Raw genomic sequence first — 26,500 nt, 5'->3', positions numbered from 1 at the left:
AAAGACTCAAAATGACACCCACACCCCGTCCCAGGGCTACCTGTAAGATTAGGAAATAGGGGGAGAATTCATGGCTTCCACTACAGAATCATCTTCAGACATAATTGTCCGTCCCCCCCCCCCCCGCCGCCCCAGTATACCTCACACATGTGCACTTGTTTACATGTATGTTATATACATTGAAAACCCATTTGCTCTGCAAACTGTCACGGCAACCCATGGAGTTGGAAGCACAGATCTCCCAGAATTCCCAGCATGCAGGAGGGCTGAGATGGGACCCAAGAATTTGCATTTTAACAGGAAATACTAACTGTGCCTGTGATTGTCTCCTTGGAGGCATCACTATAAACACAGCCTAAAAATAGGAATTGAAAATATTAGAACGCAATGCGATACAATGAGGAAATGGTTCAGTTGGCTCAACGCTTTCCAGACAAACATGAGAACTTGTGCTTGCCTGCCAGAGCTCATGTCAAAGCAGCTGCACATGTCGGCCCTGGTGGCGCACGCCTGTAATCCCAGCACTCAGGAGGCAACGGCAGGTGGATCTCTGTGAGTTCAAGTCCCGCCTGGTCTACAAAGTGAGTCGAGGACAGATAGGGCTACACAGAGAAACTCTGTCTTGAAAACCAAAAACAAACAGATGCATACATGCTTATAATCCGGGAGCTGGGAAGGTGGAGACAGGATCTTTGGGGTTTGCTGATAAGTCAGTTTAACTTGAGCTCCAGGTTCAGTGAGAGAGTCTGTCTCAAAAACTACGGTGGGACGTAATGGAGGAAGACGCCCTCTGTGGACTCCTGGCCTGAACATGCGCAGACACATGAGAACACGGATCCACCACCACCACCACCTCTTGCTCTTTCTCACTCTCTCGCTCGCTCTCATGAACAGCTTTCCTGTACCCCGGGGATTGTCTCAGGCAGATCTAGAAGCAAGATGAGTTGAGATCCCCATTGCATTAACCTGAGGTGAGTGGCTTTCCTGAGCAGAGAGGCTAGCAGGAAACCCACAGAAATTGTCCAGGCCTCCCACACTGCCGACGTAGGAGACGGAGTGGAGACTGCCAGGAGGCAGAGGTCACGGTCTCACCAACGCTCCCCCACAGTGCTCAGTCACCCGCTTCTCTTTGTCACCTGACTCTGCTCTAGAGTCTTTCCTTCACCTTCATTTTCCTCCCTTTATGAGAGCAGCTACCGTCACTTTTGAGCAACGCAATCTGTAACCGGCGGTTCCTTCCACGAAAACTGTAGCTGCTGCAACCGCACACGCTGCTTGACAGCCACAAATCAAAACTGTTCTGAGTGAATAGCACTTTGATTGAACTTGAATTTGTTGCGTCTTTGAAGTCTGGGCTCTGCTCTGAAGTGATGTGCTGTGTACGCAGCAGAGCTATAGCCAGGCGCGCCCCCATGGGGTGTCCCCCCAATGCCCTCTGTGCATGACCCAGTTTTCCCAGAGCCTCCTCAGCAATGTTGTCATTTGGTGAAAAATAAGGAAGATCTCCAGGCAGTAAATACGGTAAACACAGAGCTTTGAAGAGGAAGGTGTTGGCAAAGACTTACAGTAAGGACTTAAGTCTCCAGGATGGTCTGAGAAGATTCCACCAAGAACCATGGGAAGGCTTGGAGTTTGCCTCTGCTTTCAGCCAAAGAAAGGAAGTTTCTTTCTTATAGTTTGTGATAAAGGAAAGTGGAAACAGTTTATCAGAAATGACAAAGAGCCTTCTGTCAGATAACAGCAGGACTTCCTAAGTTGAGCACAGCAGCAGAGCCATGTACACAAAGCCATTGTATCCAGTGTGGCAGCTCCCTGTAATCCTGTCCTGCAGCCAAGAGGATTCTGGTGAATTTGAGGTCACCCTGAGCTGTGTAACTGGCTCCTAACCCAGTGGTTCTCAGTCTATGTCAAACGACCCTTTCATGGGAATGGTCTGAGACCCTCAGAAAACACAGGTAGCTATATATTAAGATTCATAACAGTGTCAAAATTACAGTTAGGAAGTAACAGCCATAAAAGAATTTTATGGACGGGGTCACACAACCTGAGGAACTGTATTAAAGGGTCTCAGGGTTAGGAAGGTTGAGAACCACTAGCCTAACCAGACTGTGAAACCCTCCCAAAAGAGAAGGAAAATGCCATCATTGTTACTGGGAAAGAAAGTTGCCATGAAATGTACTGTTGCTTTCTTTGGAAAACGTCCCAGTTTAAGGACCAAATTCCAAAGAGCTCACCGGTAGGGTCAACCAAGCGCTTCACCCTCTGTTCCTCACACAACGGTATCTACCGTCTCCATCCCCACCCCGACTCATCTAAATCAGCCGTGGTTTTAGTCACAGACCAAGAGCCCCTCAGCTGCTCAGAAGGCGAGAGAATCTGGATACGCAGCAGACACTAAAGGCAGAATCCACTGCACTGCCCCTCCCGCCTCCTCTTCATGGAAAAGGCCTCTCATTTCTCCGCTTGCTGCCTCTCTCAGCCCCACCTCAGAAAGACCTATGATGAATGGGAAGAGAAAAGCACTGGAGAGGCACCAGGAGGGACAATAGATGGACGAGTATCCTCAAAGATCCTCAACCCTATCCCCAGTAACATAGGTCACATGGGAGGCAGCAATAACAAAGCCCTAGAAGTGTGTTATGTTTGTTCTCTGGAGACATCAAGGTGTCCAGCAATATATGCAAACCCGAAAGGGCAAAGGACACACTGGCACGGGGCTCAGTGTCTGCCTCGCCATCTACACAATATGCTGTGTGGGCAAGCCACTCAGTCAATCAAGTCATAGTTCCCACCTCTAGAGAATGGCAGACTGCCTCCTGAAATCTACTCACAGCCTGTTAAGGTTGCCACCCATCTTAGGAACGAGTTCAGGAAACCCACCCTTCTGACAAGACTACGTTCTATAATGCTATTCATAAGGCAAAGGCGTGTGTTCGACCAATAGGATCATACCACATGGTAAGATTTCAAGGCACAAAGTCAACAGGTTCCAAATATGCTGTGATTGTGTACCAAGTTACATTTTAAGATGAGAAGAAAAAAAAAACTCACGACCAATGCCATGCAGTCACTTTTAAAAAATAATAACATTCACCCAGATAAACTGGCTTAATCAGATCTGGGGAACCCACAGGTTATCAGAGACTGGAAGAATGGTTTTCAGGTGGCGTAGGCCCCGTCTCTGTTCTTCCCTGTGTTGGTGCAGGCTTAGCACAAGGGACCATCAGCAAGCGTTTGCTATCAAGCCCCGATGAAGTGTAGTCCCATGATTGACACATGTTCCAGGACTGAGGGATTCACTTTGTCTGCCCTTTCTCTTGTCAGGGGCAAAGCACACAGCAGCCTCAGTTCCCTAACAACAGAATTGTAACCACAGTGTCTACCACATGGGGGGCCTGTGAAGATTCAGTGGATTTTGTGTTTTATGTAAAAGCCTGCTATACAGTAAAAACTCTAAATGTGGCAGCCGTCACGGTGCCGCTGCACCCAGACCTGTCCTATGGAGGCTCCCAGATCATGCACCTTGCCTCATTTAGCAGGCAGTGAGAGGGAGAGAGAGGAAGTATGAGGAAAAACTACTGTAATTTCTATTTCTTTTTTACACAAAAATATTAGAGAAAAAATAAACTATATATATTTGTATATATATATACATATATATATATATATATATATCACATTGACCCCATTGATTTATAATAATACTAATGGTGAGAGTTTCCACTCATTAAAAAAACTAATAGCCAATGGACAGAACACTCCCCACAGTAGAGTGGAGAGTGGGATATGACTTTCTCACATACTCTGGTGCCTCACCTTTGACCATGTCCCCTGGACGGGGAGACCTGGTGGCAATCAGAGGAAGGACAGCAAGTTACCAAGAAGAGACTTGATACCCTATGAGCATATAGAGGGGGAGGTAATCCCCCTCAGGAACAGTCATAGGGGAAGGGAATAAGGGGAAATTGGGAGGGAGGGAAGAATGGGAGGATACAAGGGATGGGATAACCATTGAGATGTAACAAGAATAAATTAATAAAGGAGGGAAAAAAACTAATAGAGTTTCACACATCAAAATGTCTTGAAGAGCACTGATTTCTTCTTTCAGAGAAGTCACTAGAACTAATGCAAGAAAAGAGTTAGACCTCAACCCAGGTGGTCCCTCCATAGGAACAACAAGCTAATGTCATCAGCTACATAGGAAATCTTGAGTCTGTCCTTTTAGAATGTACCAGAAGCAAAGTCCTACTCTCTTAAGGAAGTAACAAAGAAAAAGAGAGCGTGAAAGAAATGGACTCTGTTAGCCAACCAGTGAGCCAAGCAAACTGCCAGTGAGCCAAGCAGGCTGCTTCTCAGGGGTCTCCTTAGACAAGGGAGGCACATTCTCCATAGGATGCTAAAGCTAGAATACACAAATAAAGGAGGCTGCTTAGAAAAGAGTCCCCTCCTGAGACTGAGATTTGGGTTTGTGCTAGCGCCTGGGGCAAGAAGGAAGGAGTGAGAAATGGGCTGAATGGGTGAAGAACAAGATTTTATTCTGACAGGATGAAGAGAGAGCTGAGGGCCAGATGCAGTTTGTGTGTCCGACATATGCATGAGCCAGATGCAGCCTAGAGCCAGATGCACCCATGAGCCAGATACAGCCACAAGCCAGGTGCAGCCACGGGCCAGATACAGCCACAAGCCAGATGCAGCCAAGGGCCAGATGCAGCCAAGGGCCAGATGCAGCCAAGAGCCAGGTGCAGCCATGAGCCAGATGCAGCCATGAGCCAGATGCAGCCAAGAGCCAGATGCAGCCAAGAGCCAGATGCAGCCATGAGCCAGATGCAGCCATGAGCCAGATGCAGCCAAGAGCCAGATGCAGCCATGAGCCAGATGCATCCAAGAGCCACATGCAGCCATGAGCCAGATGCAGCCATGAGCCAGATGCAGCCAAGAGCTGATGCATCCAAGAACCAGATGCAGCCAAGAGCCAGATGCAGCCATGAGCCAGATGCAGCCATGAGCCAGATGCATCCAAGAGCCACATGCAGCCATGAGCCAGATGCAGCCATGAGCCAGATGCAGCCAAGAGCCAGATGCAGCCATGAGCCAGATGCAGCCAAGAGCCAGATGCAGCCATGAGCCAGATGCAGCCAAGAGCCAGATGCAGCCATGAGCCAGATGCAGCCAAGAGCCAGATGCAGCCATGAGCCAGATGCAGCCAAGAGCCAGATGCAGCCATGAGCCAGATGCAGCCAAGAGCCAGATGCAGCCATGAGCCAGATGCAGCCAAGAGCCAGATGCAGCCATGAGTCAGATGCAGCCATGAGCCAGATGCAGCCAAGAGCCAGATGCAACCATGAGCAAGATGCAGCCGGAGCACTAACCTCTTCGGATGTTCGGGAGACTTTGGGTAGCAGCTAGATTTGTATTTAGAAATGTCACTTTTCACGGTGTACAAGTTTGGACTATATATCCAATCCTCAAATGGACATTTTCTCTGCTAATTTTGCAGGAGACAAGGTTAGAGCACAGGCATTCTGTGTGGAGAGTGGAATGCTAGTCCAGATGTCTGGCAGCCGTCACACACAGTCCTACTCCTGTTGTGTGTGGTGCCTTGTCTTCCCACAAGTCACCGCAGGCTTCAAAACTTTGTTTTCCCTCTCCCGCCCTCTCCCCTTCCCCCTCCCACCCCCACCCCCGCCAAGAGCTGAACTCTAGGGCTTCTGTTTCCCTTCCAGCCCTACGGAAGGGCTGATGTGGACATCTTCTCTATTGATTGCCTCTTATGCCTAGAAACTACGTGGAGAGAAAGTGTATTAAGTATATCCGATTATCTGTAATGCTTGACTTAGTGCCTCTTATTCTTTCTTAATTCTTTTTTTTTTTTTTTTTTTTGGTGGTTGTTTTGAGAGTGCATTTCCCTATCTAGCCCACGATGGAGGCTAGCCTGGAGCCACTTCTGTAACCCAGGCCGATCACAAACTCACAACTCCCTTGTCTGGGACTCCCTGGTGCATCCCCACAGCCAGCTCCAAGTCTTCGTCAGTGTCTTTACTTTGCCATCGTTTAATTGTTTTGAAGCTCATAAGCTGAAAGGAACTCAGGGCTCATACACTGAAAGGAACTCTTGAAAAGCTCCGTAACCCAGACTGCCTTTGTAAGAGAGAATGACCACATAAAGTTACATTGATATTAGATTGTAGGAAGCTGTATTCAAAGTAATCAAATGCTCCTGAAATGCATGAGAATCAAAGTAGATACCATAGCCTTCTCCTTATCTTTTATTCATAAGAGATATATCTCAGGACTTCTAACAGAACCGGACACCCCAGATAGTACCAAACTCTGCCTGTCTACTATCTATCTATCTACCTACCTATCTATCTATCATCTATCTATCTATCTATCTATCACCCACTTATCCTATCATGTTCCATGCTATACCAACATACCTATTATCTTTATATAGATATTAGTTTCTAAGTCAGGCATAGTAATTTCATAAAAATAACCAGAAGTAAAACAGAATATTATTATTACAATATAGTATAATCACAAATTAAGAATATTCAGTCTCTTTGAAAATATCTTGTGGTACTTTCCCTTTTTCCCTTCTAAAGAAAGTACTTTATGGCTTCTCTTTAGAATACTCAACTTGCCAGAAACCCTACTCTTGCATTTTGGTAACATTATGAAAACAAAATAGGGGTTACTTAGGCCAGTGAGATGGCTCAGTGGGTAGATGCACTTGTCACCAAGTCTGATGACTTGACTTTGATTCTGCGCAGTAGAAAAGGAGAACTGACTACCTCAAATGGTCGTCTCGCCTCCACATGCAACGTGTGTGTTCCCTCCGCACAATAAATAAAGTTTTTTTAGGTATAGATCACTCAAACACACCATGTTTCTGTGACGGTGGATCAGATAATCAAGTCAGCTATTGACTAACAGGTGAGTAGCATACACAGCTCGTATACACTACACAGAGACGGATTCGCAGAGTCTCATCACACTGCTCAGAACATCATCCAGTTTTAAACATGTGTTTAGTTCTGAAGTTTCCCATTTACTATTTCTAGACGCAGTTAAACCAAAGCAACTGAAGTCACAGAAAGAAAACAAAAAATAACTATGGACAAGGAAGGCTACTGTGCTGCCCCAAATGATTAACATAAGATAGATTCCCTACCTCAATATGTTGCAGATAATTTAATTTAGCATCATATTCCAAGGTCACACAGATGGCACTGGTTAAACTAAATGTATCACAAAACAGAACCATAGCCAGAATCTTAGAAAGGGGCAGTGTGGGGTGTGGGTAGCAGGGGAAAGACGAGAGGGCTGGAGGAAGAGAGCAGCCAGAACGTGTTATGTGCATGTATGAATTGCCAAAGAATAACTTAATAAAAATTGTAACTATAATCGTACAGCAGTGGTCAGTAGAGACTGAGAAGTAGCCAAACAAAAGACACTGAAACAGCCAGGTGTGGCGGCACATGCCTGTCATCCCAGCACTCGGGAGGCAGAGGCAGGCAGATCGCTGTGAGTTCGAAGCTGGCTCTGATCTACAGAGCAAGTTCCAGGACAGCCAAGGCTACACAGAGAAACCCTATTTCAAAAAACCAAAAATAAAAAAATAAAATAAAAAAGAAGGACACTGAAGCACAGGTCTGGTTTTCTTCTAGCACAACGCTGTAGCTATTAGTTAAAGCAATCTATGATCGTTTCCAAATGACGACCCTATGCTGGGACTCGCAGCTGGACTCTGGAAGGAGAGGGGTGGGGTTGGGGGGTTGGGGGGGAGGAAGGGTTTTTAGGAGCTCCACAAGGAGACTATCAAAGCCTGTGGATCTGGACCCAGGGGGGCCCTGCACAAACTGATGCACCAACCAAGGACATCACAAGTAGAGGACCAAGACCCCCATTCAGATGTAGCTGATGGACAGCTCATTCCCCATATGGAGAAGAGCGTGGCGGGGGGAGGGGAAGGGGGAGCACAACTGCCTCTGACACAAACTATGGTGCTTGAGATGGGATCACTGCCTCTTGGGAGGGAGGCCCTGTGGTGACATAGAAGAAGGGGATGCAGGCTATCCAGATGAGACCTAATAGGCTGTGGTCAGACGGTGGGAGAGCAGGATCCCATCAGTCAGAGGTCTAGGGGAAAGGAATAGAGCAAAAAGGGGAGGGAGGGTGGAAACAGGAAGATAAGAGTGAGGGGATGTAATGTGAAATCATGATGATGATGACGACGACGACGACGATGATGATGAAAGCAACTCCCCTCAAAAATTCATGGTCCATAAAAATAATTGACATCCAAGGTAATAGAAGTGCTTGTCACCCTGGCTAGTGTGACAATGTTTGTCATACATTGAGATCCTGAATCAAACTATGAGAACACACTTTATAAACATACATCAGTGTTACATTTCAATAGAAAAAAATGGAGGGAAAACAGAAGTTTTAAAAGAAGTACATAAAAAATAAATGGGAATAGGAAAAAAACCAAGTGTTATTCTCATCTTAAATATAAGAAAAAATATAAAACCAACTGTGACATCTTGTCAGCCAGCTGTACTTTATAAGAAAAAAGAAAATGGGTAAGTGCCAAAAAATATTAGAAACTGTTTACAGAGATATTATTAGGAAGTTTCTGTTATGGAAAAAATACTGGAGAAATATTTATATAGTGTTTTACTGTGCTAACAAGCAGAGCCCACAGGAAACCCTGCATGCTGTTCTTCACCACACAGGGCAGAAATCTGCTCCCAGAACAACCCATGTCCTGGGTTCAGCCACAGAACACTGGCTCTGATGGTGTCGTTAGCAAGAGGCCCAGATTTCCATAGGAATGATTTAATCCCTATAGATTGCTTCCAAAATCATAAAATGGCTGCTTAGACTGTATGACATTGTGCTGAGCTCACAGGATACAGCTGTCTACATTGTCTCCAAAGCCGTAGTCATCAGTTCCCAGGATAGCAGCCCCTCAACTTACTGTAGCCTGAGCAGCGCAGTGCCTGTGCTACAAAGGGGCTGCAACAAAGGAAACTGGTCAGCCACAGCTCTCCCTCGCACGTACACTCAAGCCACCAGGGCCATCATTTTGTCCTGGAATCCAGCAACAGCTAGCATCACTGAAGCCATGATGGTTAGAGGCACAGGAATAACAAACACGGGCTAAAGACATTATGTCACGACGCTAGTGCTGCAGACTTTGCGTAGCTAGAGATGTGTACTTGAACAGGGCACACCGCTGCATAAGGTTATCAGTGGAGTGGTTAATATGCGCAACTTGTAGAGACAGCAGGGATATTGTCTGTGTAGACATTAAAAAGTGTGTTTGAGATTTGTCCTTCTGTCTCTCCACCTCGGGATCAGTGGGGTTTTGTTTCTGTTTTCTGACCTATCTTCCAGTTCACCAATTTCCTTCAACTATTTTATTCTGTTGCTAAATCATGTCAGTGCTTTTTTTTTTCAATTCAGTTGTATTTTTTTCAGAGTTCTAGAATTTATTTTTCTTTCTTTTCCAGTCTATTAGATCAGTCTTTACGCTTTTAATTTCTTGCCAAAATAGTCAAGCTTGGTTTGTCCTTAACCCTGGGAATTGTAGTTGCTTTAGGGTCTAGACCTGGTAAACCCCACCCCGGAAGCCTTATTAGGTCTGCTTTTTTTTGGATGCTGTTTCTATTGATGGTGGTTTATGCTCAGTCTCTTCAACAGTGTGCTGGACAGTATACCTGAAAATACCATAGACATCATTTAGTACACATTGTCTTTTCCCTAAGATTATTAATAACTATACAATTATTTTATCTATGCCATTATGGGGTGTGTGTGTGTGTGTGTGTGTGTGCGCGCGCGCGCGCGCGTGCATGTGTATTCTCTATCTGTGAAGACAGACATTGACATCATGTGTCTTCTTTTATTGCTCTGCATCTTATTTTTCGAGACCAAGTCTGTCGCTGAGCCTGGCAGTCACAGACTGGCTAGATTAGCTGGTTAGTGAGCCCTCAGGACCTGACTCTGTCACTTCCCGACACTAGGGCTGTGGAGGAGTGCTGCCATAACTGGTGTTTTGCAGAGGTGCTGGGGATCCAAACTCAGGTCTTGATGCTTGCACAGCAAGTGCTTTACCCATTGAGTTATCTTCCCTGGCCTAAGTGTTGCTGTTCTGTTTTGTCTTTGTTTTTTGAGACAGAGTTCCTCTGTGTAGCTTTGGCTGTCCTAGGACTTTGTATACCAGACAGGCCTGCCTCTGTCTCCCTGAGTGCTGGGATTACAGGCAATCACCACTGGGCTCTAAATGTTGTTAAAACAACCACAAGCCAGTTGTTTCTTTTCTCCCTTTATTTCTGGCAGTGCTGGGAATTGAACTTAGAACCTCATACACAACAGGCAAGCTCTCTACCACTGAGCTACAGCAGCTCCAGCCCTGAGTCTTTCTTATATTATATAAGGTTCTAATTTTTTTTAACACAGGTAACACACAGAGATGCCTTTTTAAAAAAGATTTATTTATTTATTATTGTGTGTACAGTGCTCTGCCTGCATGTATGCCACCCACCAGAAGAGATTATTAGATCACATTATAGATGGTTGTGAGCCACCATGTGGTTGCTGGGAATTGAACTCAGAACCTCTGGAAGAGCAGTCAGTGCCCTTAACCTCTGAGCCATCTCTCCAGCCCCCAGAGATGCCTTTATTAAGCAACATAGCTCACGAATTGATGGAATTCCCACTGCATGATGTCACACTTCTTTTTGTTTGTTTATTTGTTTGTTTGTTTTTGAAGACAGGATTTCTCTGTGTGGCCTTGGCTGTCCTGGACTCACTTTGTAGACCAGGCTGGCCTTGGACTCACAGTGATCTGCCTGTCTCTGCCTCCCAAGTGCTGGGATAAAAGGCGTGCACCACCACCGCTGGCTTGATGTCACACTTCTTAACTCTTGAGGTTCTTCATGTGTATCCTTCCACTTTCATCAAACTCTTCTTTGGGCGGCTACATGGTTTCCCTGATTGATGACAACGATGAGTTCAAATGAAGTATTTGGGTGTATTCATGTGAAAATGGTGGTTGTTTTCATGGTTGTGTCCTTCTTTGTAAGAGCCAAATCTAAAGAAGAAATAAGTGACATGGGAAAACTATTAAGAAAGGAGGATGTTCTACAGAAAACTTCAATTCCAAGTTTTTGTACTTTTACCTACTTATCACAAAATGAGTATTGAAAAGATCAACTTATAAAACAGCAAGTGATGAATCAAATGAAATTACAAAGAATTTATGGGAAAGGTGGGTTGAAATTTTAACTCCAAAGTTCTTTCCCTGGTTATCACATAAGCCCAAGTGCTCAGGAATCATCAGTTGATAATGCTGCTGGGAAAATGTGTAAGTTTTCTCTCTAGTCCAGGGTTTAAATACTATCTACATTACGGGCAAAAGGACCAAGGCACCTGAAGGTTTATCTATGTGGCTTTGTACCTATACACAATCTGTCTTGGCTCAGGGCTTCTGAATTACCCTAAGGTGCTCACATGCCACAGGCTCCCTTTGTTTCCCTGAAGGATTACTAACCACACAGCCTTAGCCGATGAGACGCAATGCTCAAGGCACTGAGAGCTAAGACCTCAGCAAACCTTTGTTTCCAGCACTCAGGAGGTAGAGGCAAGTGGATCTATGCATATTTGAGGCCAGCCAGGTCTACAGAGTGAGTTCCAGGACAGCCAGGGCTTGGCTTGTTACACATGGAAACTCTGTCTTGAAAAAAAAAAGAAAAAAAGAAAGAAAGAAAGAGCTCCTAGAAGACAGTTTATGATAACAAAAGAATCAATGTGCAAAATCAATAAAACCGACCACCTAAATTTAATACATCCATACAATGAATATTATTATGCAAACATGAAAATGATTCAAGGAAATTATTGTGGAAGAAAGTTTATAACATACCACTTAGATGAATAACACCAGATTCACAAATAGGATGCACACATGCATATATGTGCGTTTATGTGTGTGTGAGCATACACAGGTCATAGATCGCCATATATATTCAACATGTGTAACATATTGTATGTAATATATTAAAATGTTGTATTTTTTCCTACATCTGCTAAATTAGCATTATTGCGTGGTATATACACAAGTGTGAGGTCAGTAGCAAAGTGAGGCTTTCCAAGGCTCACACTCTCACAGAAACATCAGTTTAAACAACTATCCACATGCAAAAATACCCGTACAAAAGTTAAGGAATTCAGGTGAACGATAGAAGTACTGGAAAGAAGTATACATCTAATTATTTATTAACACATCTATGATACACAAGATATGTGAATTGTTTCGTCAATAAATGGTTATTTCCATAACACTCATGCACTACTGTACCGATGGTGATATCTTGTCAGGCTGGTCATTATTATAGCTCCCAGGGTTCACAGGCACACAAGACTGTTGAATATTTTTCTCCTCCGGTAATGTAAATAGAACCTTCTGGCACAATGAAGGCTAGTCAGAAGGGCTGAAGCTCCCAGGTCACTACCAGCTTGATTTCTCCATGTCCCATGACTTAAGTATGTGGTGTCTTCTGCAACAAGGTCTTACCATCAACCTAGGAAGGTTAACCAGGAGCAATGGCGAAAGCCTGTGATATTTGGGGGACTATGGGACTCTACTCACCAACAGCTCAAAAAGATGCACTCTATACCTGGCACTGGGCTTTTTAATTGACAGCCTATGGTGTTTGGAAGAGGCATTGTCCCACTGTGGTACAGTACATCTGTTTTAAGTGTATATTAGAAAGTGTCTGCAGTAGTATGTTTCCTTATACCACTTTCAGAGGCCTTTAGTGTTAGTTGACAGCTTCTGGAGGAGGAAGAATACACTTTGTTCAGGACTGAGATCCCTGAGAGGTTACCCTCCCTCCAGTGGATGATCCTCTGCCCACCCACATACAGGCAGCACCGAGTGGGCTCAGTGAGTTTAAAGACAGAGAGAGAAAACATGAAATTTGGTGGGAGAATGATAAAGGATAGAAGTATCAAGGGGGAGGGGAAAAGGGTAAATATGGTCTTAGTCATGAGTTATGAGATGTTCTGCATAAGCCTCCCGGAACTACAAAGAAATATCTTCAGTAGATTAATCAAGTCAAAAGGGAAGGTATCAGGGGAGGAATAATACAATAAAAGACCCACAATGCCATCAAGAAAAGATTGTTTGATGACAGCTATAAGTTCTTGCCTATCAATTACTTTAAATGTAAATGGATCAAATTCTCCACCCATGAAACAAATTGAAATCAAATGAGTTTTATTTTGTTTTTTAAGATCCAACTATAGGCTGCCTGTACAATTCAATTTATCTTTAATAGCTTACACAGGCTGAAAATGAATGGTTGCAAAGACACTCCATTCAGCCAACAACTAAGAGAGAACAGGGTGCTTAGGCTTATAACAGAGAAAATAGGCTAAAAACTTGTCACAACCCCGCCAGTGGAGTCTGTGTGACAAACATTACAACAGAACCCAAGGTGATGACCCCTACCCAAGGGAGAGCCTTCTGGAATAGGTCTGATGTTCCTGCCAGGAGTAAATGATTGCAGTTTTCTTTTCATTCATCTGTTTTGGAATATCCTGTCTTTGTTTTTGTTCTTCTGACCTACTATCATGTCAGGAACTTTTCAAATGTAGCTGTGTTGCTAGGAGACACCTTAACTTGAGGCTGCAGCCAAGGGTCATCCAGATGGCTTTACCACCAAGCTCCATCCCACTTGTTAATAAAAACATGACTAAGGATTAATCATAGTTTATATTATGACTTACAAATAAAGTGTTTGAGAAAGCTCCAGATAGTGACGAAAGAGCTAAGGAAAATAAAAAACTGTCTTGACTCACAGATGTTTGGCATAATGAGAGAACACTGACCTTTGATAAAGAGGGCACATGCACTGATACCAATCTAATGACTTATGAATGATTATTCAAGATTGATGACAATATTATTACTCTGCATCCTGTATTTTGAATTGTATGAAAAAATATATCCATGAAAACACACACACACACACACACTTCAAAAATGTGTAAAAAACCTGGCTTGCTAGTCTTCAAAATACATTCAGATTCAAACTCTACCCCTGGTTTGTCTCTGTTCGTCACCTGCCTATCTCTGCCCACCGACACTTCAAAAGCTCTCATTCCTACCGACCTGCACCCGACTAAGATGGTCCAGGACAAAAACTGTCACAAGAGACAAAGACAGTCATCATATATTGATAAAGGGAGTCGATTCATCAATGCAGTGTAGCAGTCGTGCGCTTATATACATGTGACATCAAATCACCTAAGTATATAAAGGGAGATTACACAGAAAAGCATTCATAGAAGAGGAATTCAAAGCCATTTTCAACAACACATGCAGCATAAAACAGACCCACCATGGCACTGTTGCAAAATGAACTCAACAGATACACATAGAATATTTCATTACAGCAGCAGAACAAACATTCTATTCAAACTTGCACACAGAACACTCTCCAGAACTGATCCTTTGTTATAATAAATTTGTTATAATAAATTTAGGACAGCTCAAAATGACTGAGAGAAAGATGGTGACATGACAAAAGGAAGCTAGCCATGCTGACCCCACCTCCGCGTGGCTTTCCACAGGAGGAAGGGGAAACGGAAACCTCATGCCGAAGGGAAGTCAGGTGGCCCTGGTGAGCAATCTTGCCCTCAGCTCATGCCCGTGATGCACACAAAACCTTGGATCTAGTTGGAGGCTTTGGTGACATGGTAGCTCCTCTCAGCGTCTAGATGGGTCAGCAGTGGAGAAGAGTCATGTTGTGCTCCTCTGTATGACTGCATGAGGGGGCGGTTGGTGTCATATTGAAGGGGACCTGTTGTTTGAAGCTAAGCCATCTTGAGCTGAGCACCTGAGAACAAGTCAGAAGAAAGCTTGAATTTGACTGGACAAAGCTTCAGAGTGAGGGACAGACAGCCCTGGGGGCTGTTGTGGAAAGCAGGGAGGGAAGCAGATGCTGGCAAGCCAAAAATCACAGGTTGCAGGAAGCTCCGCTCAAGCAGGGGCACGCAGGAAGGGAGGCAGCATGCCCAGATGCTGGGAGCAGGTGTCATGAACTCTGGACTTAGATGCTCCTGTGCCTTAGGTCAGCAGGTGTACCGCTGGGGGTGGGTGGTGGGGGCTCCTGTCTGCTATTTACTACTGTAGAGTCCAGAACACTAGCAGGATAGGAGGATACTTGACACCCACTGATGCGTTGTCTAGACATGATCAGTCCTTGTGTATTTTGGCAGTATGGAGATCTCAGTTCTGTGGTTGCTTTGGCCCATTTCTGGCATACTCCCAAGATGTCCTCCAGTGAGAATACCTACCTCAGGAGGCTGTGTATGTGTGTGTTTGTGTGTGTGTATGTGTGTGTGTGATAGGGGAGTCTTGGAAGTGTCAGAGAACCTGCCTAATGTAGAGGAATTTTAATTCAGAACATGGCTGTTCTGGCAAGAGTTTACATCCAAAGACCTAGGTCTGTGAGATCCGGCTAGAATGCAGACACACTGGGATGTGGAGGCACACACCTTTAACCTCAGGAGACAGGTAAGCAGATCTCTGAGTTCAAGGCCAGTCTAGTATAGAGCAACTTTCAGGTAAAGAAAGTTTAGGTCCTGGCATGGTGCTACACGCCTTTAATACCAAACAATAAAGGCAAAGTTAGTTTGTAGAAGGAAGTACCCGTGTTTAAAAGTCATGTCTAAACCAGCCTTTAATCCCAGCACTAGGGAGGCAGAGTGAGTAGGCGGATCGCTGTGAGTTCGAGGCCAGCCTGGTCTACACAGTGAGTCCAGGACAGCCAAGGCTACACAGAGAGACCCTGTCTCGAAAACAAAGTGATGTCTAATTAAGTGGCAGAGAAAGTAACAAATCAGAGAAAGAGTTGACACAATAGGATATGCCTAACTTTCACAAGAACAGAGAGGAAAGGGAAGCTGCTTAAGGGAGCAACACAGAGAGCGAGGGAGAGAAAGGAGACATTTTTACCAGGAGAGTTTTACAGAGAAGTTGAAGACAGAACAAGCTAGACAGAATGGAAGTCAGAGTGAGCCACAGGATGAGAAGGAGCCAGAAGATTAGAACACATTGCTAGAGTTAGTCTGAGGTCAGGAAGAGCAATTCAGCCAGAAGATGAGAGAAGCCAGTTTGAATCAGTCAACTTAAAGACAAGTTTGAGCCAGAACAGCTGAGTTGAATCAGCCAGGTAGAGCTCAGGAAGAACAAGAAAGGGTGAGCTTACTAAGCAGTAAGTCTCAGAGGTTGAAAGCATTCCAGGCCTAGATTAGATTGTGTGGAGGCTAGGAGCTTCCAGGACTAGACCCAGGTTAGCAGGAGGCAGTAAGCTTCAGAGACGATTAAATCCGGTGAATAGAGGTTACTTTTACAGCCTAGCCCACAGACAGCAAAGCCAAGTGTGGCCAGCAGCGGCCCCTCCCTGATACTCAAGAGAAGCTATTTAAGTGCAGCAGCTCTGGCAGTTGGTAAACACGCATCCAAGACAAGCTCAGCATCTGCGTAAGTACAGGAGAGATGAGAGCCTCCGGGTTCAGCGGACAGAGCTGCCGTGTTTGGAGCCCGCAGTCCACAGTGTTTGAGAATCCACAAAGAAGCGAAGCCAATCCTGTCTTTTTTCTTGTGCTTCCACTTTCTTTTTACTGCACATCTTCACTTAGTTATAGTAAAAAAAAAATCTTTACAGGTCCTGAAAAGATGGCTCAGTAGTGAAGAGCGTTTGTTGCTCTGAGAGAGGACCTGGTTTCAATTGCCAGAACTCACGTGATGGTTCACAGCCATCCTTAACTCCAGTTCCAGAAGATTCTGTACCCTCATCCGACTTCCGCAGGCAACAAGCACATACATGGTTCACACACACGTATGCAGGTGTGGTGGTTTGAATAGGTCTGGCCCTCTTAGACTCATGTGTGCGAATACATGGCCCTGAGGGAGCAGCACTATTAGGAGGTGTGACCTTGTTGGAGTAGGTGTGGTCTTGTTGGAGGAAGTGTGTCACTGTGGGCGTGGGCATTGAGGTCGCTAATGCTCACGCTATGCCCAGTGTGGACACAGTCTCTCCAAGATGCACAGCTCTCAGCTCCATCTCCAGCACCATGTGTGCCTACAGGCTGCCATGCTTCCTGCCGTGATGGTAAGGGACCGAGCCTCTGAAACTGTAAGCCAGCCCCAATTAAATATTTTTCTTTATAAGAGTTGTCTTGGCTATGGTGTCTCCTCACAGCAATAAAACCCTAAGACGTCAGGCAAAACACTTATACATAAAAATATAATTAATAAATTTTTGTTATTTTTTAATTCCTTTCATACATTCACTTAATTCTGTCTGCACATTTTTTCGTTGTCAAGCAATCTTTAATTTTTTCTTTTTGTGTTCATTTATTATTTATTCTTCCCTCCCACATCTTTTACCTTTTTCTCTCTCATTTCCCCCAAAAACTATTTAGTGTTGGCACAGAAACAGACCTTCAATCCAGGAGAATAGAATAGAAGATCCAGCAATCAACCCACACAAGCTACAGCCACTTAATTGCCAACAAAGTGTCAAAAAGCACACACTGGGGAAAGATGGTCTCTTCAACAAGTGGCTCAAAAAAGCTGAATTTCCATGTCTGGATGAATGAAACTAGAGCCTCATTTAGCCCCAGAATCAATTCAGAATCCACTGGAGCCCTGAAACTTTGAAACTGCCAGAAGAAAACATAGGCAAAACACTCGAGGACACAGGCGAGGCGATGAACCTCCTGACAAGGACCACAGCAGTCCAGGCAGGAGCCAGCAGACCTGGCAAGTGGGGCTGCACAAAGCTTAAAGGTTCTACACAGCAAATGAAACCATCACCAGAATGCAGGGGAAAAAAAAACTCCAGAATTTGAAAACAAAACAAAACAAAAACAAAATATTGCCAGTTATACATCAGCCAGGTAATTAATATCTAGTATATATGAAAGAACTGTTAAAAAAATATATATATATATAATCATCCAAGCAGTAAATTGAGCAAGTTAAATGAATATACAGTTCTCAAACAAAGAAACATGAAAAGCCAAAAAATATTTGAAAAAGTATCCAATACCCTCAATCGTATGGGAAATGAACATTAAAACTGCTTGGAGACTCCATCTTACCCCAATTAAAATGACTATCCTCAGGAAAATAAGTGACAATAAAGGCTGGTGAAGATATGGGGAAAGAGGCTACTTCTGGTCTGCTGAAGGGGATGCAAACGTGGGTAGCCACTATGGAAATCCATGTGGAGGCTTTTCAAAAAGCTAAAAATGGAATTACCATATGGCTTATCCATACCGCTCCTGGGTATACGCCCAAAAGACCGCAAATGGACATTCCACAGAGACCGCCCCCCCCCCCGGCACATGCACATGTATGACCTCTCTATCCACAATAGCCAGGAAATGGAACCTACCTCAGTGTGCAGCAACCTATGAGTGGATGAAAAAGAAACATGTGGCCTATACACACAATGGAATCTTAGTCAAAGAGAAAAACTGAAATCATAATGTCTTCAGAAAGTAGATGCAACAGCAAATCATTATGATAAACAAAATAAGCCAGACTCAAAAAGACAGGTACCACATGTTTAATGTGTGAAGTACAGATCGAAATGTGCACGTGTGTGTGTGTGTGTGTGTGTGTGTGTGTGTGTGTGTGTGTGTGTGTGTGTGTCTGTGGGGGATGAACACTATAAAGGGGAGTGTGGATGAGAGGAAGAGGAGGGCGAGGAGATGAAGAAGAGACAGCAATGAATACTTGTGACGTGACTCCATCATGCTGCCTGGGAGAAGGCTAGCAGGAGGATGGCAGAGGGGAAGAGAATAAATAAGAACAGAAGGATGCATTATGTTTGAAAATTCCATAATGAAACCCGTGACTTTGTATGCTAACTTAAAAGTTGGATTTTAAAGGGGGGTCCGGGGAGATAGCTCAGTCAGTAAAACACTTGCTGGGTAACCATGGAGTCTGATTCCTAAGTCCTACCTTTTATTTATTTATTTTTATTTAATTTATTTATTCAGATTACAGCTCAATTGTTTTCCCCTCATTTGTATCCTCCCATTCCTCCCTCCCTCCCGCTTTCACTCTATTCCCCTCCCCTAGGTCTGTGACCGAAGGGGACCTCCTCCCCCACCATATGGTCACAGGCTATCAAGTCTCATCTTGGTAGCCTGCTTATTCTTCCTCTGAGTGCCACAGGCCTCCCCACCAAGGGGAAGTAAGACCCCCATTTTGAAAGTCAGGTGTGGTGGCATGTTCTTGTCATCTAAGTACTGGAGAGACAGGGACAGGCAGATCAAATAGGAGCGCTGGCCCAGCCCATTTAGCCTAATCAGTAGTGCGAAACTATTTCAAACAACAAGAACAGCTCCTGAGGGATTAGGAGTGACGCATCCAAGGCTGACCTGTGACCACACACACTGGAATATTACTCAGCCGTTAAAAAGAAGCAAATTCTGTCTTCTGCTGTACCATGGATGAACCTAGAGGCATTATGATCAGTGACCTAACCAGTCACCTGGGGCTCAGGCTGTCATCTCAGCACTTGGGAAACAGAGGCAGGGGAATTGCCAGTTCAAAGCCAGCCTGGATTAGATAGCAAGTTCAAGGTCAGCCTGAACAATGCAGGGAGACCCTATTTCAAAGAAAAATTTAAAAACAAAACAAGGACTTGAGGCATGGCTAAGTGGCTGAGTGCTTGTCTAGCCTGTTTGATCCTCAGGAGAAAGGAGTTGGGGGAGAGAGAGAGTAGAAGCACAAGGGAGCGTGTTTTCTCAAGTAGAGCTTTTTAAAAGTTATACTTGCAGAAGCAGAGAGCATGGTAGCAGTGGTCACCTGAGGCTGGTTGGCAGAAAGCACAGGTCAAAGGACGTGACTTCAGTTTTACAGGGTGAGTAGTCTGTCTACATCTAAGGCAGTGTGACAAAAGTTAATAATGACGCAGCAAATATTTAAGACTACTGAAATACTATATCTTAAGAGCCCTGAGCGGGATTTAGTAACAGAGACAGGTCTCCCCCTCAGTCCTTCCTCACTCTTGTAACTGAACAAGAAAATAGGTCTAGCTCAACCACAGCTGTCTTGGCTCAGTCGGCAGTTGTGACTCACCAAAAATAGGTTTTGGGGGCTCTTGCCACACTCCTGGTATGTGAAAAATAAAGAAAAAAAAAGACATCTTCTCGGCCCAAAAGTTTTATTTTCCACTTAAGAAGTCATCTCATTCAGCAAAAAGATGGAACCCTGTGCTGGCTAGTTTTATATCAACTTGGTATGAACTAGAGTGATTTGAGAGATGGGAGCCTCAGTTGAAAAAATGCCTCCATAAGACTGAGCTACAAGCAAGCCTTTAGGATATTTCCTTAATTAGTGATTCAAGCGGGAGGCCTGGTCCATTGTAGTGGTGGTGGGGAGGTCACCTCTGTGGTGGTGGCCCTGGGTTCTATAAGAAAGCAGGCTGAACAAGCCATGGAGAGTAAGCCGGTACCCTGCATGGCCTCTGCATCAGCTCCTGCCTCCAGGGTCCTGTCCTGACTTCCTTTGATGATGAACTGTGATGTGGAGGCATACGTGGAATAAACCCTTTTTTCCCCAGCTTGTTTTTGGTCTTGTTTTTTCATTGTAGCAATAGAAGCTCTAACTAAGACATGTGTTCTAAAAGTGATCCGTGCTCAGTAGGGACTGCGCTTTGAAGTTTAAACTTGTCCTAGGCTACTGACATGCAGTCCTGCCTGTCTCCTCTGGCAAGAACACGGAGGCTGACTCCACCAGCACTTACACAGCAGGAGGGAAACACAGTAGCAAAGCAAGGCTGGCTTTTCCCTCTCCTTACATTAATCACCACACTCTGGGGCAGTCTCCTCCCGGGATGTACGAGGAAGCAAACAGATGAAATGAAGTGCAGTTTTGTCCCTGACAAAGTCTGAGAAACTGTTGCAGCTATGACCTGGTCATGTAGAAATGCCCAGTGATGAAAATATCTAGGCCATGTTCGGTGCCGGGGTTGACATGACAGTCCTGTCTCCCCAACCACTGTGGCAGAGAAGAGAGCACATGCTCAGACCATATGCTTGACAACAGACAGATCTCTTGGACAACCACTATTAAAAACTAAGCAAAGTGAAATTCAGTACCTCTTTCATTGTAGAACGCCTGCAATGTAAGAGAATCACCCAGCGTCAGTGTGAATTGCCCATTAGAATAACCTAGGGACACTTTTTTTTTAAGTCCTCAAACCAAGCACCACCACAGGGAGTGCTAACAAGTTGAGCTGGGGCAAGACTAAGCAGGACAGTCTTCAAATGCCCTCAGGCTGAAAGGAAGGTGCAGCCAGTGAGAAATCACAGCAACCCCATGGTGCCAATGGGCTTGCTTCCTCCTCAAGGGCTCTGTCAGCTCTGTCAGGACTAGTCTGCTACATGCAAATGTAGCGATATTCCGCAGCCTGAACTTCCCCCTCTACAAGATGTTAGTAACAACAGTTAATGACCCAATGAGTTAAGCTGAGGTAACACACAGAGAATCTAGAACAGAGCTGAGATCTGGGACAGGATGCTCAAATAGTCACTGTCATGGTCACATGAATGATGATGATGATGATGATGATGATGATGATGGTAACAGTGGTGATGACGATGATGGTGAGAGTGGTGGTGGCAGTAGTGGTGGTGACAAATGATGATGTTGGTGGTGGTAGCACTGCTGGTGACGGTGACGATGATGATGGTGACAGTGACAGTGGTAATGACAATGGGACATTTTCCTTGAGGCTAGGCCTACAACCCATTTCTTCATTCCAGAAAGCAAAGATTATGATTTCAACCCATGAGTCAGAATCTTTATCATGGCTTCCTGCATTTGAAATAAGGGTCTAGAATCTACCACAATTTTGAGCTCACATGAGGTGCTACGCGGGCTCTGTTAGGGCACATGGCGGCTTGTGTTTGCTGTCTACAGTAGAAAGGCCCTCACTGTGGCGCTCACTCACCTGGGGTTGAATTGGATGCTCCTGGGAACTGCCCTGTGGTCTATGACCACCCTCTGGTTGTCTCTGTAATTGGCAGGGTCATCGGGGATCCTGAATTTGGCCATCTGAATCTCAGAGTCACTCAGCTCAGCATGAGAAATTCTTGCATAACCCAACCTGGAGCAGAATTAGAAATGGTTTGTAAAACGTTTCATTATGAAAATACTCTGGTGAGTATAGCAAAAGGCCCAAATGTAATGGCTAACACCTTCTGGATTAGGCTAGTTTCTTGTTTCTAATTTGGCTCTAATTTGGTATCATGGTTAGAATTAACTTGACTTATTACCCTAAATATTAACAGAAATACTGCTTTCATAACATGGTAAATGAATAAGGAATGTGTACACAGATTTAATTAACTCTACCTAGCAACCTTGCTCTACTTTTGTACTGGAATAAACACTCTAGGGACACAAACTGCTTTCCATATAATTATGCTTTGAGTTAATAACAGGATTCCTTCAGAATGACAGAAGCGCATGCGTAAATTTTCTTACCTTTCAAAATCCAAATATCTCATGCATATTTCTAGGCACATTTACTAGTCTAAAATCAAAGATTTTCTATGTATGAAAAATTATTCTACATCCTGTTTGGGTTAGAGCTTTCGGGTCTCTGGAAAAGTCAGAACAACTTGTACACATTATCCAAACAGTTCCCAGCAAAGTCCTCTGGTGGGAAAGTGGAGAACCTTGGCAGAAGGGGTTTCTTGTCAATCATTTGTATTTGGTCTCTTGCAAAAAGGATATTTGCATCGTTTTCACTCGCTTATGGATTTGATGAAGTAAACTTGTGTCGTGGTGTTTTATGTTTTGGAAGGTGAGCAGGTAGTAAAATGAGGTCCTTGCTCTCACTGGCCATAGGTCCTAGTTGGAGGGCAAACTCAGCAAGTGTGTGTGCACAAAATCTATCGGGTGGTGACTGACGAGCCCCGTGGGAAAGTCCAGGGAGTAAGGAGTGCTGGTCGGCAGACATCGCTGCCTCACAGAGCATGCTCACAAAGCAGCTCTTTGAAAAGTAACCATGGGGGGTTGGAGAGATGGCTCAGTGGTTAAGAGCACTGCCTGCTCTTCCAAAGGTCTTGAGTTCAATTCCCAGCAACCACATGGTGGCTCACAACCATCTGTAATGTGATCTGGCCTACAGGTGTGTGTACATGCAGGAAGAACACTCAATACATAACAATAATAAATAAATATTAAAAAAAAAAAAAAAGAAAAGAAAGGTAACCAAGGAACAAGACATTGGATGATAAGGAGGACGCAAGACACGCTGGAGTGAGTGTAGGGGAAAGGATAAGAAAGCAAAGCGGTAGGAATGGTGTGTGGGGGGGGGGGGAATCAGCTGCAGCAACAGTGAAGGAAGAATGTGAAAGGCAAAGAACTTGGGAGAGAGGGATGCAGATGGCAGAACCCTCCCTGCACACACCTGTGAGGAGAGAGGGATGCAGGTGGCAGAACCCTCCCTGCACACACCTGTGAGGAGAGAGGGATGCAGGTGGCAGAACCCTCCCTGCACACACCTGTGAGGAGAGAGGGATGCAGGTGGCAGAACCCTCCCTGCACACACCTGTGAGGAGAGAGGGATGTAGGTGGCAGAACCCTCCCTGCACACACCTGTGAGGAGAGAGGGATGCAGGTGGCAGAACCCTCCCTGCACACTCCCTGCACACACCTGTGAGGACTCAGATTCCTATGCCAGAGGGAGGGAGAGGAAGGAAACTGGAATCCACCAGATGGGTTGAGGCAGAGATCTGAGATGGCTCCTGTGTAGAGCACATGCCATGGAAAGATAAAAGAAAATAGGGCACCAGCCAGAGTGGGGGGACAGGAAAGCTGATAGTGGAAAACCTACGAGAAAGAAAGAGCAAGCAGGAAGCAGGATAGGGAGGCAGCCCACCTTCCCATGACAAGACCTGTGGCCATGTCAGATGGAGACCCGAGCTGTCACACAGGTTAAGGCTTTAAGCTAAACTCAGGCAATGGAGCTCCGGGTAATTCTACGTCACTATCTCTGACAAATCCAGGCTGTTTATTTCCCAAATCTCTAAGATCAAAGTGTTAGCCTGTTTCATAGACATGATCTTCAACCATCTTCCTTAAGTCCTTGAAGAGAAGGATTATGACTATATAAATAACTTCCTAAAGCAGGGAGGCTCCTGTTGTTGTTCAGGTATTATTATTATTATTATTATTATTATTATTATTATTATTATTATTATTATTTTAATTAACTTATTTATTTTATGAGTGCTCTATCTGCATATACACCCACATCAGATCACCTTGTAGATGGTTGTGAGGCACCATGTAGGTGCTGGGTATTGAACTCAGGACCTCTGGAAAAGCAGCCAATGCTCTTAACCACTGAGCCATCTCTCCAACCCTGTTCAGCTATTATTTATGACTACTAAATGCAGGGTAGTGAACAGGGTGATTGAGAGACAACACTTAAAAGGCATATAGCAAGGAGGGGCCATGGGATCCCTGGACAAGAAGGCAGCTCTGTATCACCCAAAGGGAGAACCCTCACCAGACACCAACCCTGATGCCTTGGTTGCACAGGTTCTAGACCTTTGAGAACATAAATGGCTATTATTTAAACCACACCACTCATTCTATGGTATTTTGCTAGGGTAACTAGGGTAGAACAGTGTATAAACTGTGTGTGTGTGTATGAGAGAGAGAGAGAGAGAGAGAGAGAGAGAGAGAGAGAGAGAGAGAGAGAGAGAGAGAGAGAGAAGGAGAAAGAGAGAGAGAGAGGAGAGAGAGATACCAATTATCATAAATATGCTGTGTCTTGATGGCTAATCATTTTGGCAACTTGCAACTGCTACACCTATTTAGTCTACATCAGAGTTTATTTCCTAGAGTCCTGGTGTCCTATGACAAACAAATACCTGAACGCAGAATGAAATAGAAACAAGTGTTCTCAGTCTTCAATACTAAATGCTTTATGGAGCAGCCCGTTCTCCTACCATAGCTCTTTGGAAACATTGTGGCAGTAGTCAGGCTAGCTGTCCTGCAGCTCTCTGCCTGGGGCCACTTAGGCTCTTTAAACCAGTGTTATAACCAGAATGACCTTTATCGCCCCAAAATGGCTCCCTGGACTTCCTTAAGTGGGTACATGAGCCAAGTAGGTGTGTGGTCCAAGGGCCAGTAAGGTCACCATTATGCTTCTACTCATAAGAGTCCACAGAACCTTTCTTGGGCTGCTCCCCTCCCTCCCTGACAATGTTCACTCCTCTTCCAACCCCAACACACACTAACACTTGTGTTAAGGCCTCTGCACTCTCTGGTCCTTGTACCCGGAAGGATCACCTCCCAGTGGTACCGTTCTTACCCTGAATTAGTCATATACTGTTGTATTAAATAGTTTACAATGCCCTTATGATATCATTAAATTTGCTTATGTAGTTTTGCCTTCTTGAACTATTAGATGTCAAAATTGTTAAATAGTGTAACCAACATAAATCAAGATTTATAAAGAACAGCAAAAAAATTAATTGCTTCTATGACACCTTGCCTTCTAGAATGTATAGGGTTTTTGTTTTGTTTATGCTGGTGCTCACCTGATCAGGCCCCGGTACATGATGTACTCACACCATCTGTCTCGATCTGAGCTGTCAATGTCCTATTCAAGAGCGGAGAGAACACTTAAAACATAGAAAACAATGCCCTACTTTGAATTACCTAAAAAGACAAAAAGAGAAAAAAAGGAAGGGAAGGAAAAGGAAGGAAGGTGAACTAGAGAGCAGATTATCTTCCCACCACTCTTCTACTGATCCTCCATGCATGGATTATTCATTCTCTCTAGAGATGGCTTTTGAGTAGTTACTATGCCCCCCCCTCTATCTCTAAACTGATGCCAGGAACACAGAGACTACACAGAAAGATGGGTAAGTCAGTGCTTGCACTGTGGTCTCCCCTCCTGCAGCTCTCGAAATCTATAACTCCCAGTGGACCGGAGAGCCCTCGTACCAATCCCCAGCCCTTCCAACCCGGCTCTGCACATCTGCTACACCCTGGAGCCACAGTGGCTTGTTCAGTGAAAAGATGAGCAAAGCCCAGGTCCCTTCCCTTTTCCATCCTTTGCCTCTGTGCAGAGGGGCTCACATCTACAGATCTCCAGCTGACTGGGACTACTTAGCACAAAGCCTGGTGTTTGGCTTTGGTCTGCATTTCCTAAATCGAATCATGGACAGAAACACATTCAGGCGCAATCAAGAGTCTTTTGATGTTGAGGGCTTGAAACCAGGCTCATTTTTCATCAGAAAAGAAGAAAGGATTTACTTTTCTATGTATTGGGAAGAAAACTATAAATGTGGGGCTTTGTGGATGAAAGAAAAAAATCTCTGCTTCCTTCTTTTTAAGTAGCCTATAAATAAAAAATTTATATTCTTG

At 44.6% G+C, this 26,500-nt stretch overlaps 1 protein-coding gene across 1 annotated transcript in view; it reads right to left on the bottom strand.

The window, feature by feature from the left end:
* Positions 1–10,461: 10,461 nt before the first annotated feature.
* The window catches only part of CWH43 (cell wall biogenesis 43 C-terminal homolog), a 55,807-nt gene continuing 39,768 nt past the window's right edge, over positions 10,462–26,500 (bottom strand). The window contains exons 14-16 of the mRNA XM_084759469.1: positions 25,669–25,730; positions 22,059–22,214; positions 10,462–11,104 (exon numbers count right to left, since the gene is read on the bottom strand). Of these exons, the coding sequence (XP_084615595.1) occupies positions 11,026–11,104; positions 22,059–22,214; positions 25,669–25,730 (297 nt within the window). The 3' untranslated portion in view covers positions 10,462–11,025. The remainder of the gene's footprint in view (positions 11,105–22,058; positions 22,215–25,668; positions 25,731–26,500) is intronic.

This window comes from Acomys minous, assembly GCF_964271855.1.
Source record: "Acomys minous genome assembly, chromosome: 15".
Taxonomy (NCBI): Eukaryota; Metazoa; Chordata; class Mammalia; order Rodentia; family Muridae; genus Acomys; species Acomys minous.
Note: the sequence above shows the minus strand (reverse complement) of the source record. Positions and strands in the feature narration are given on the sequence as shown.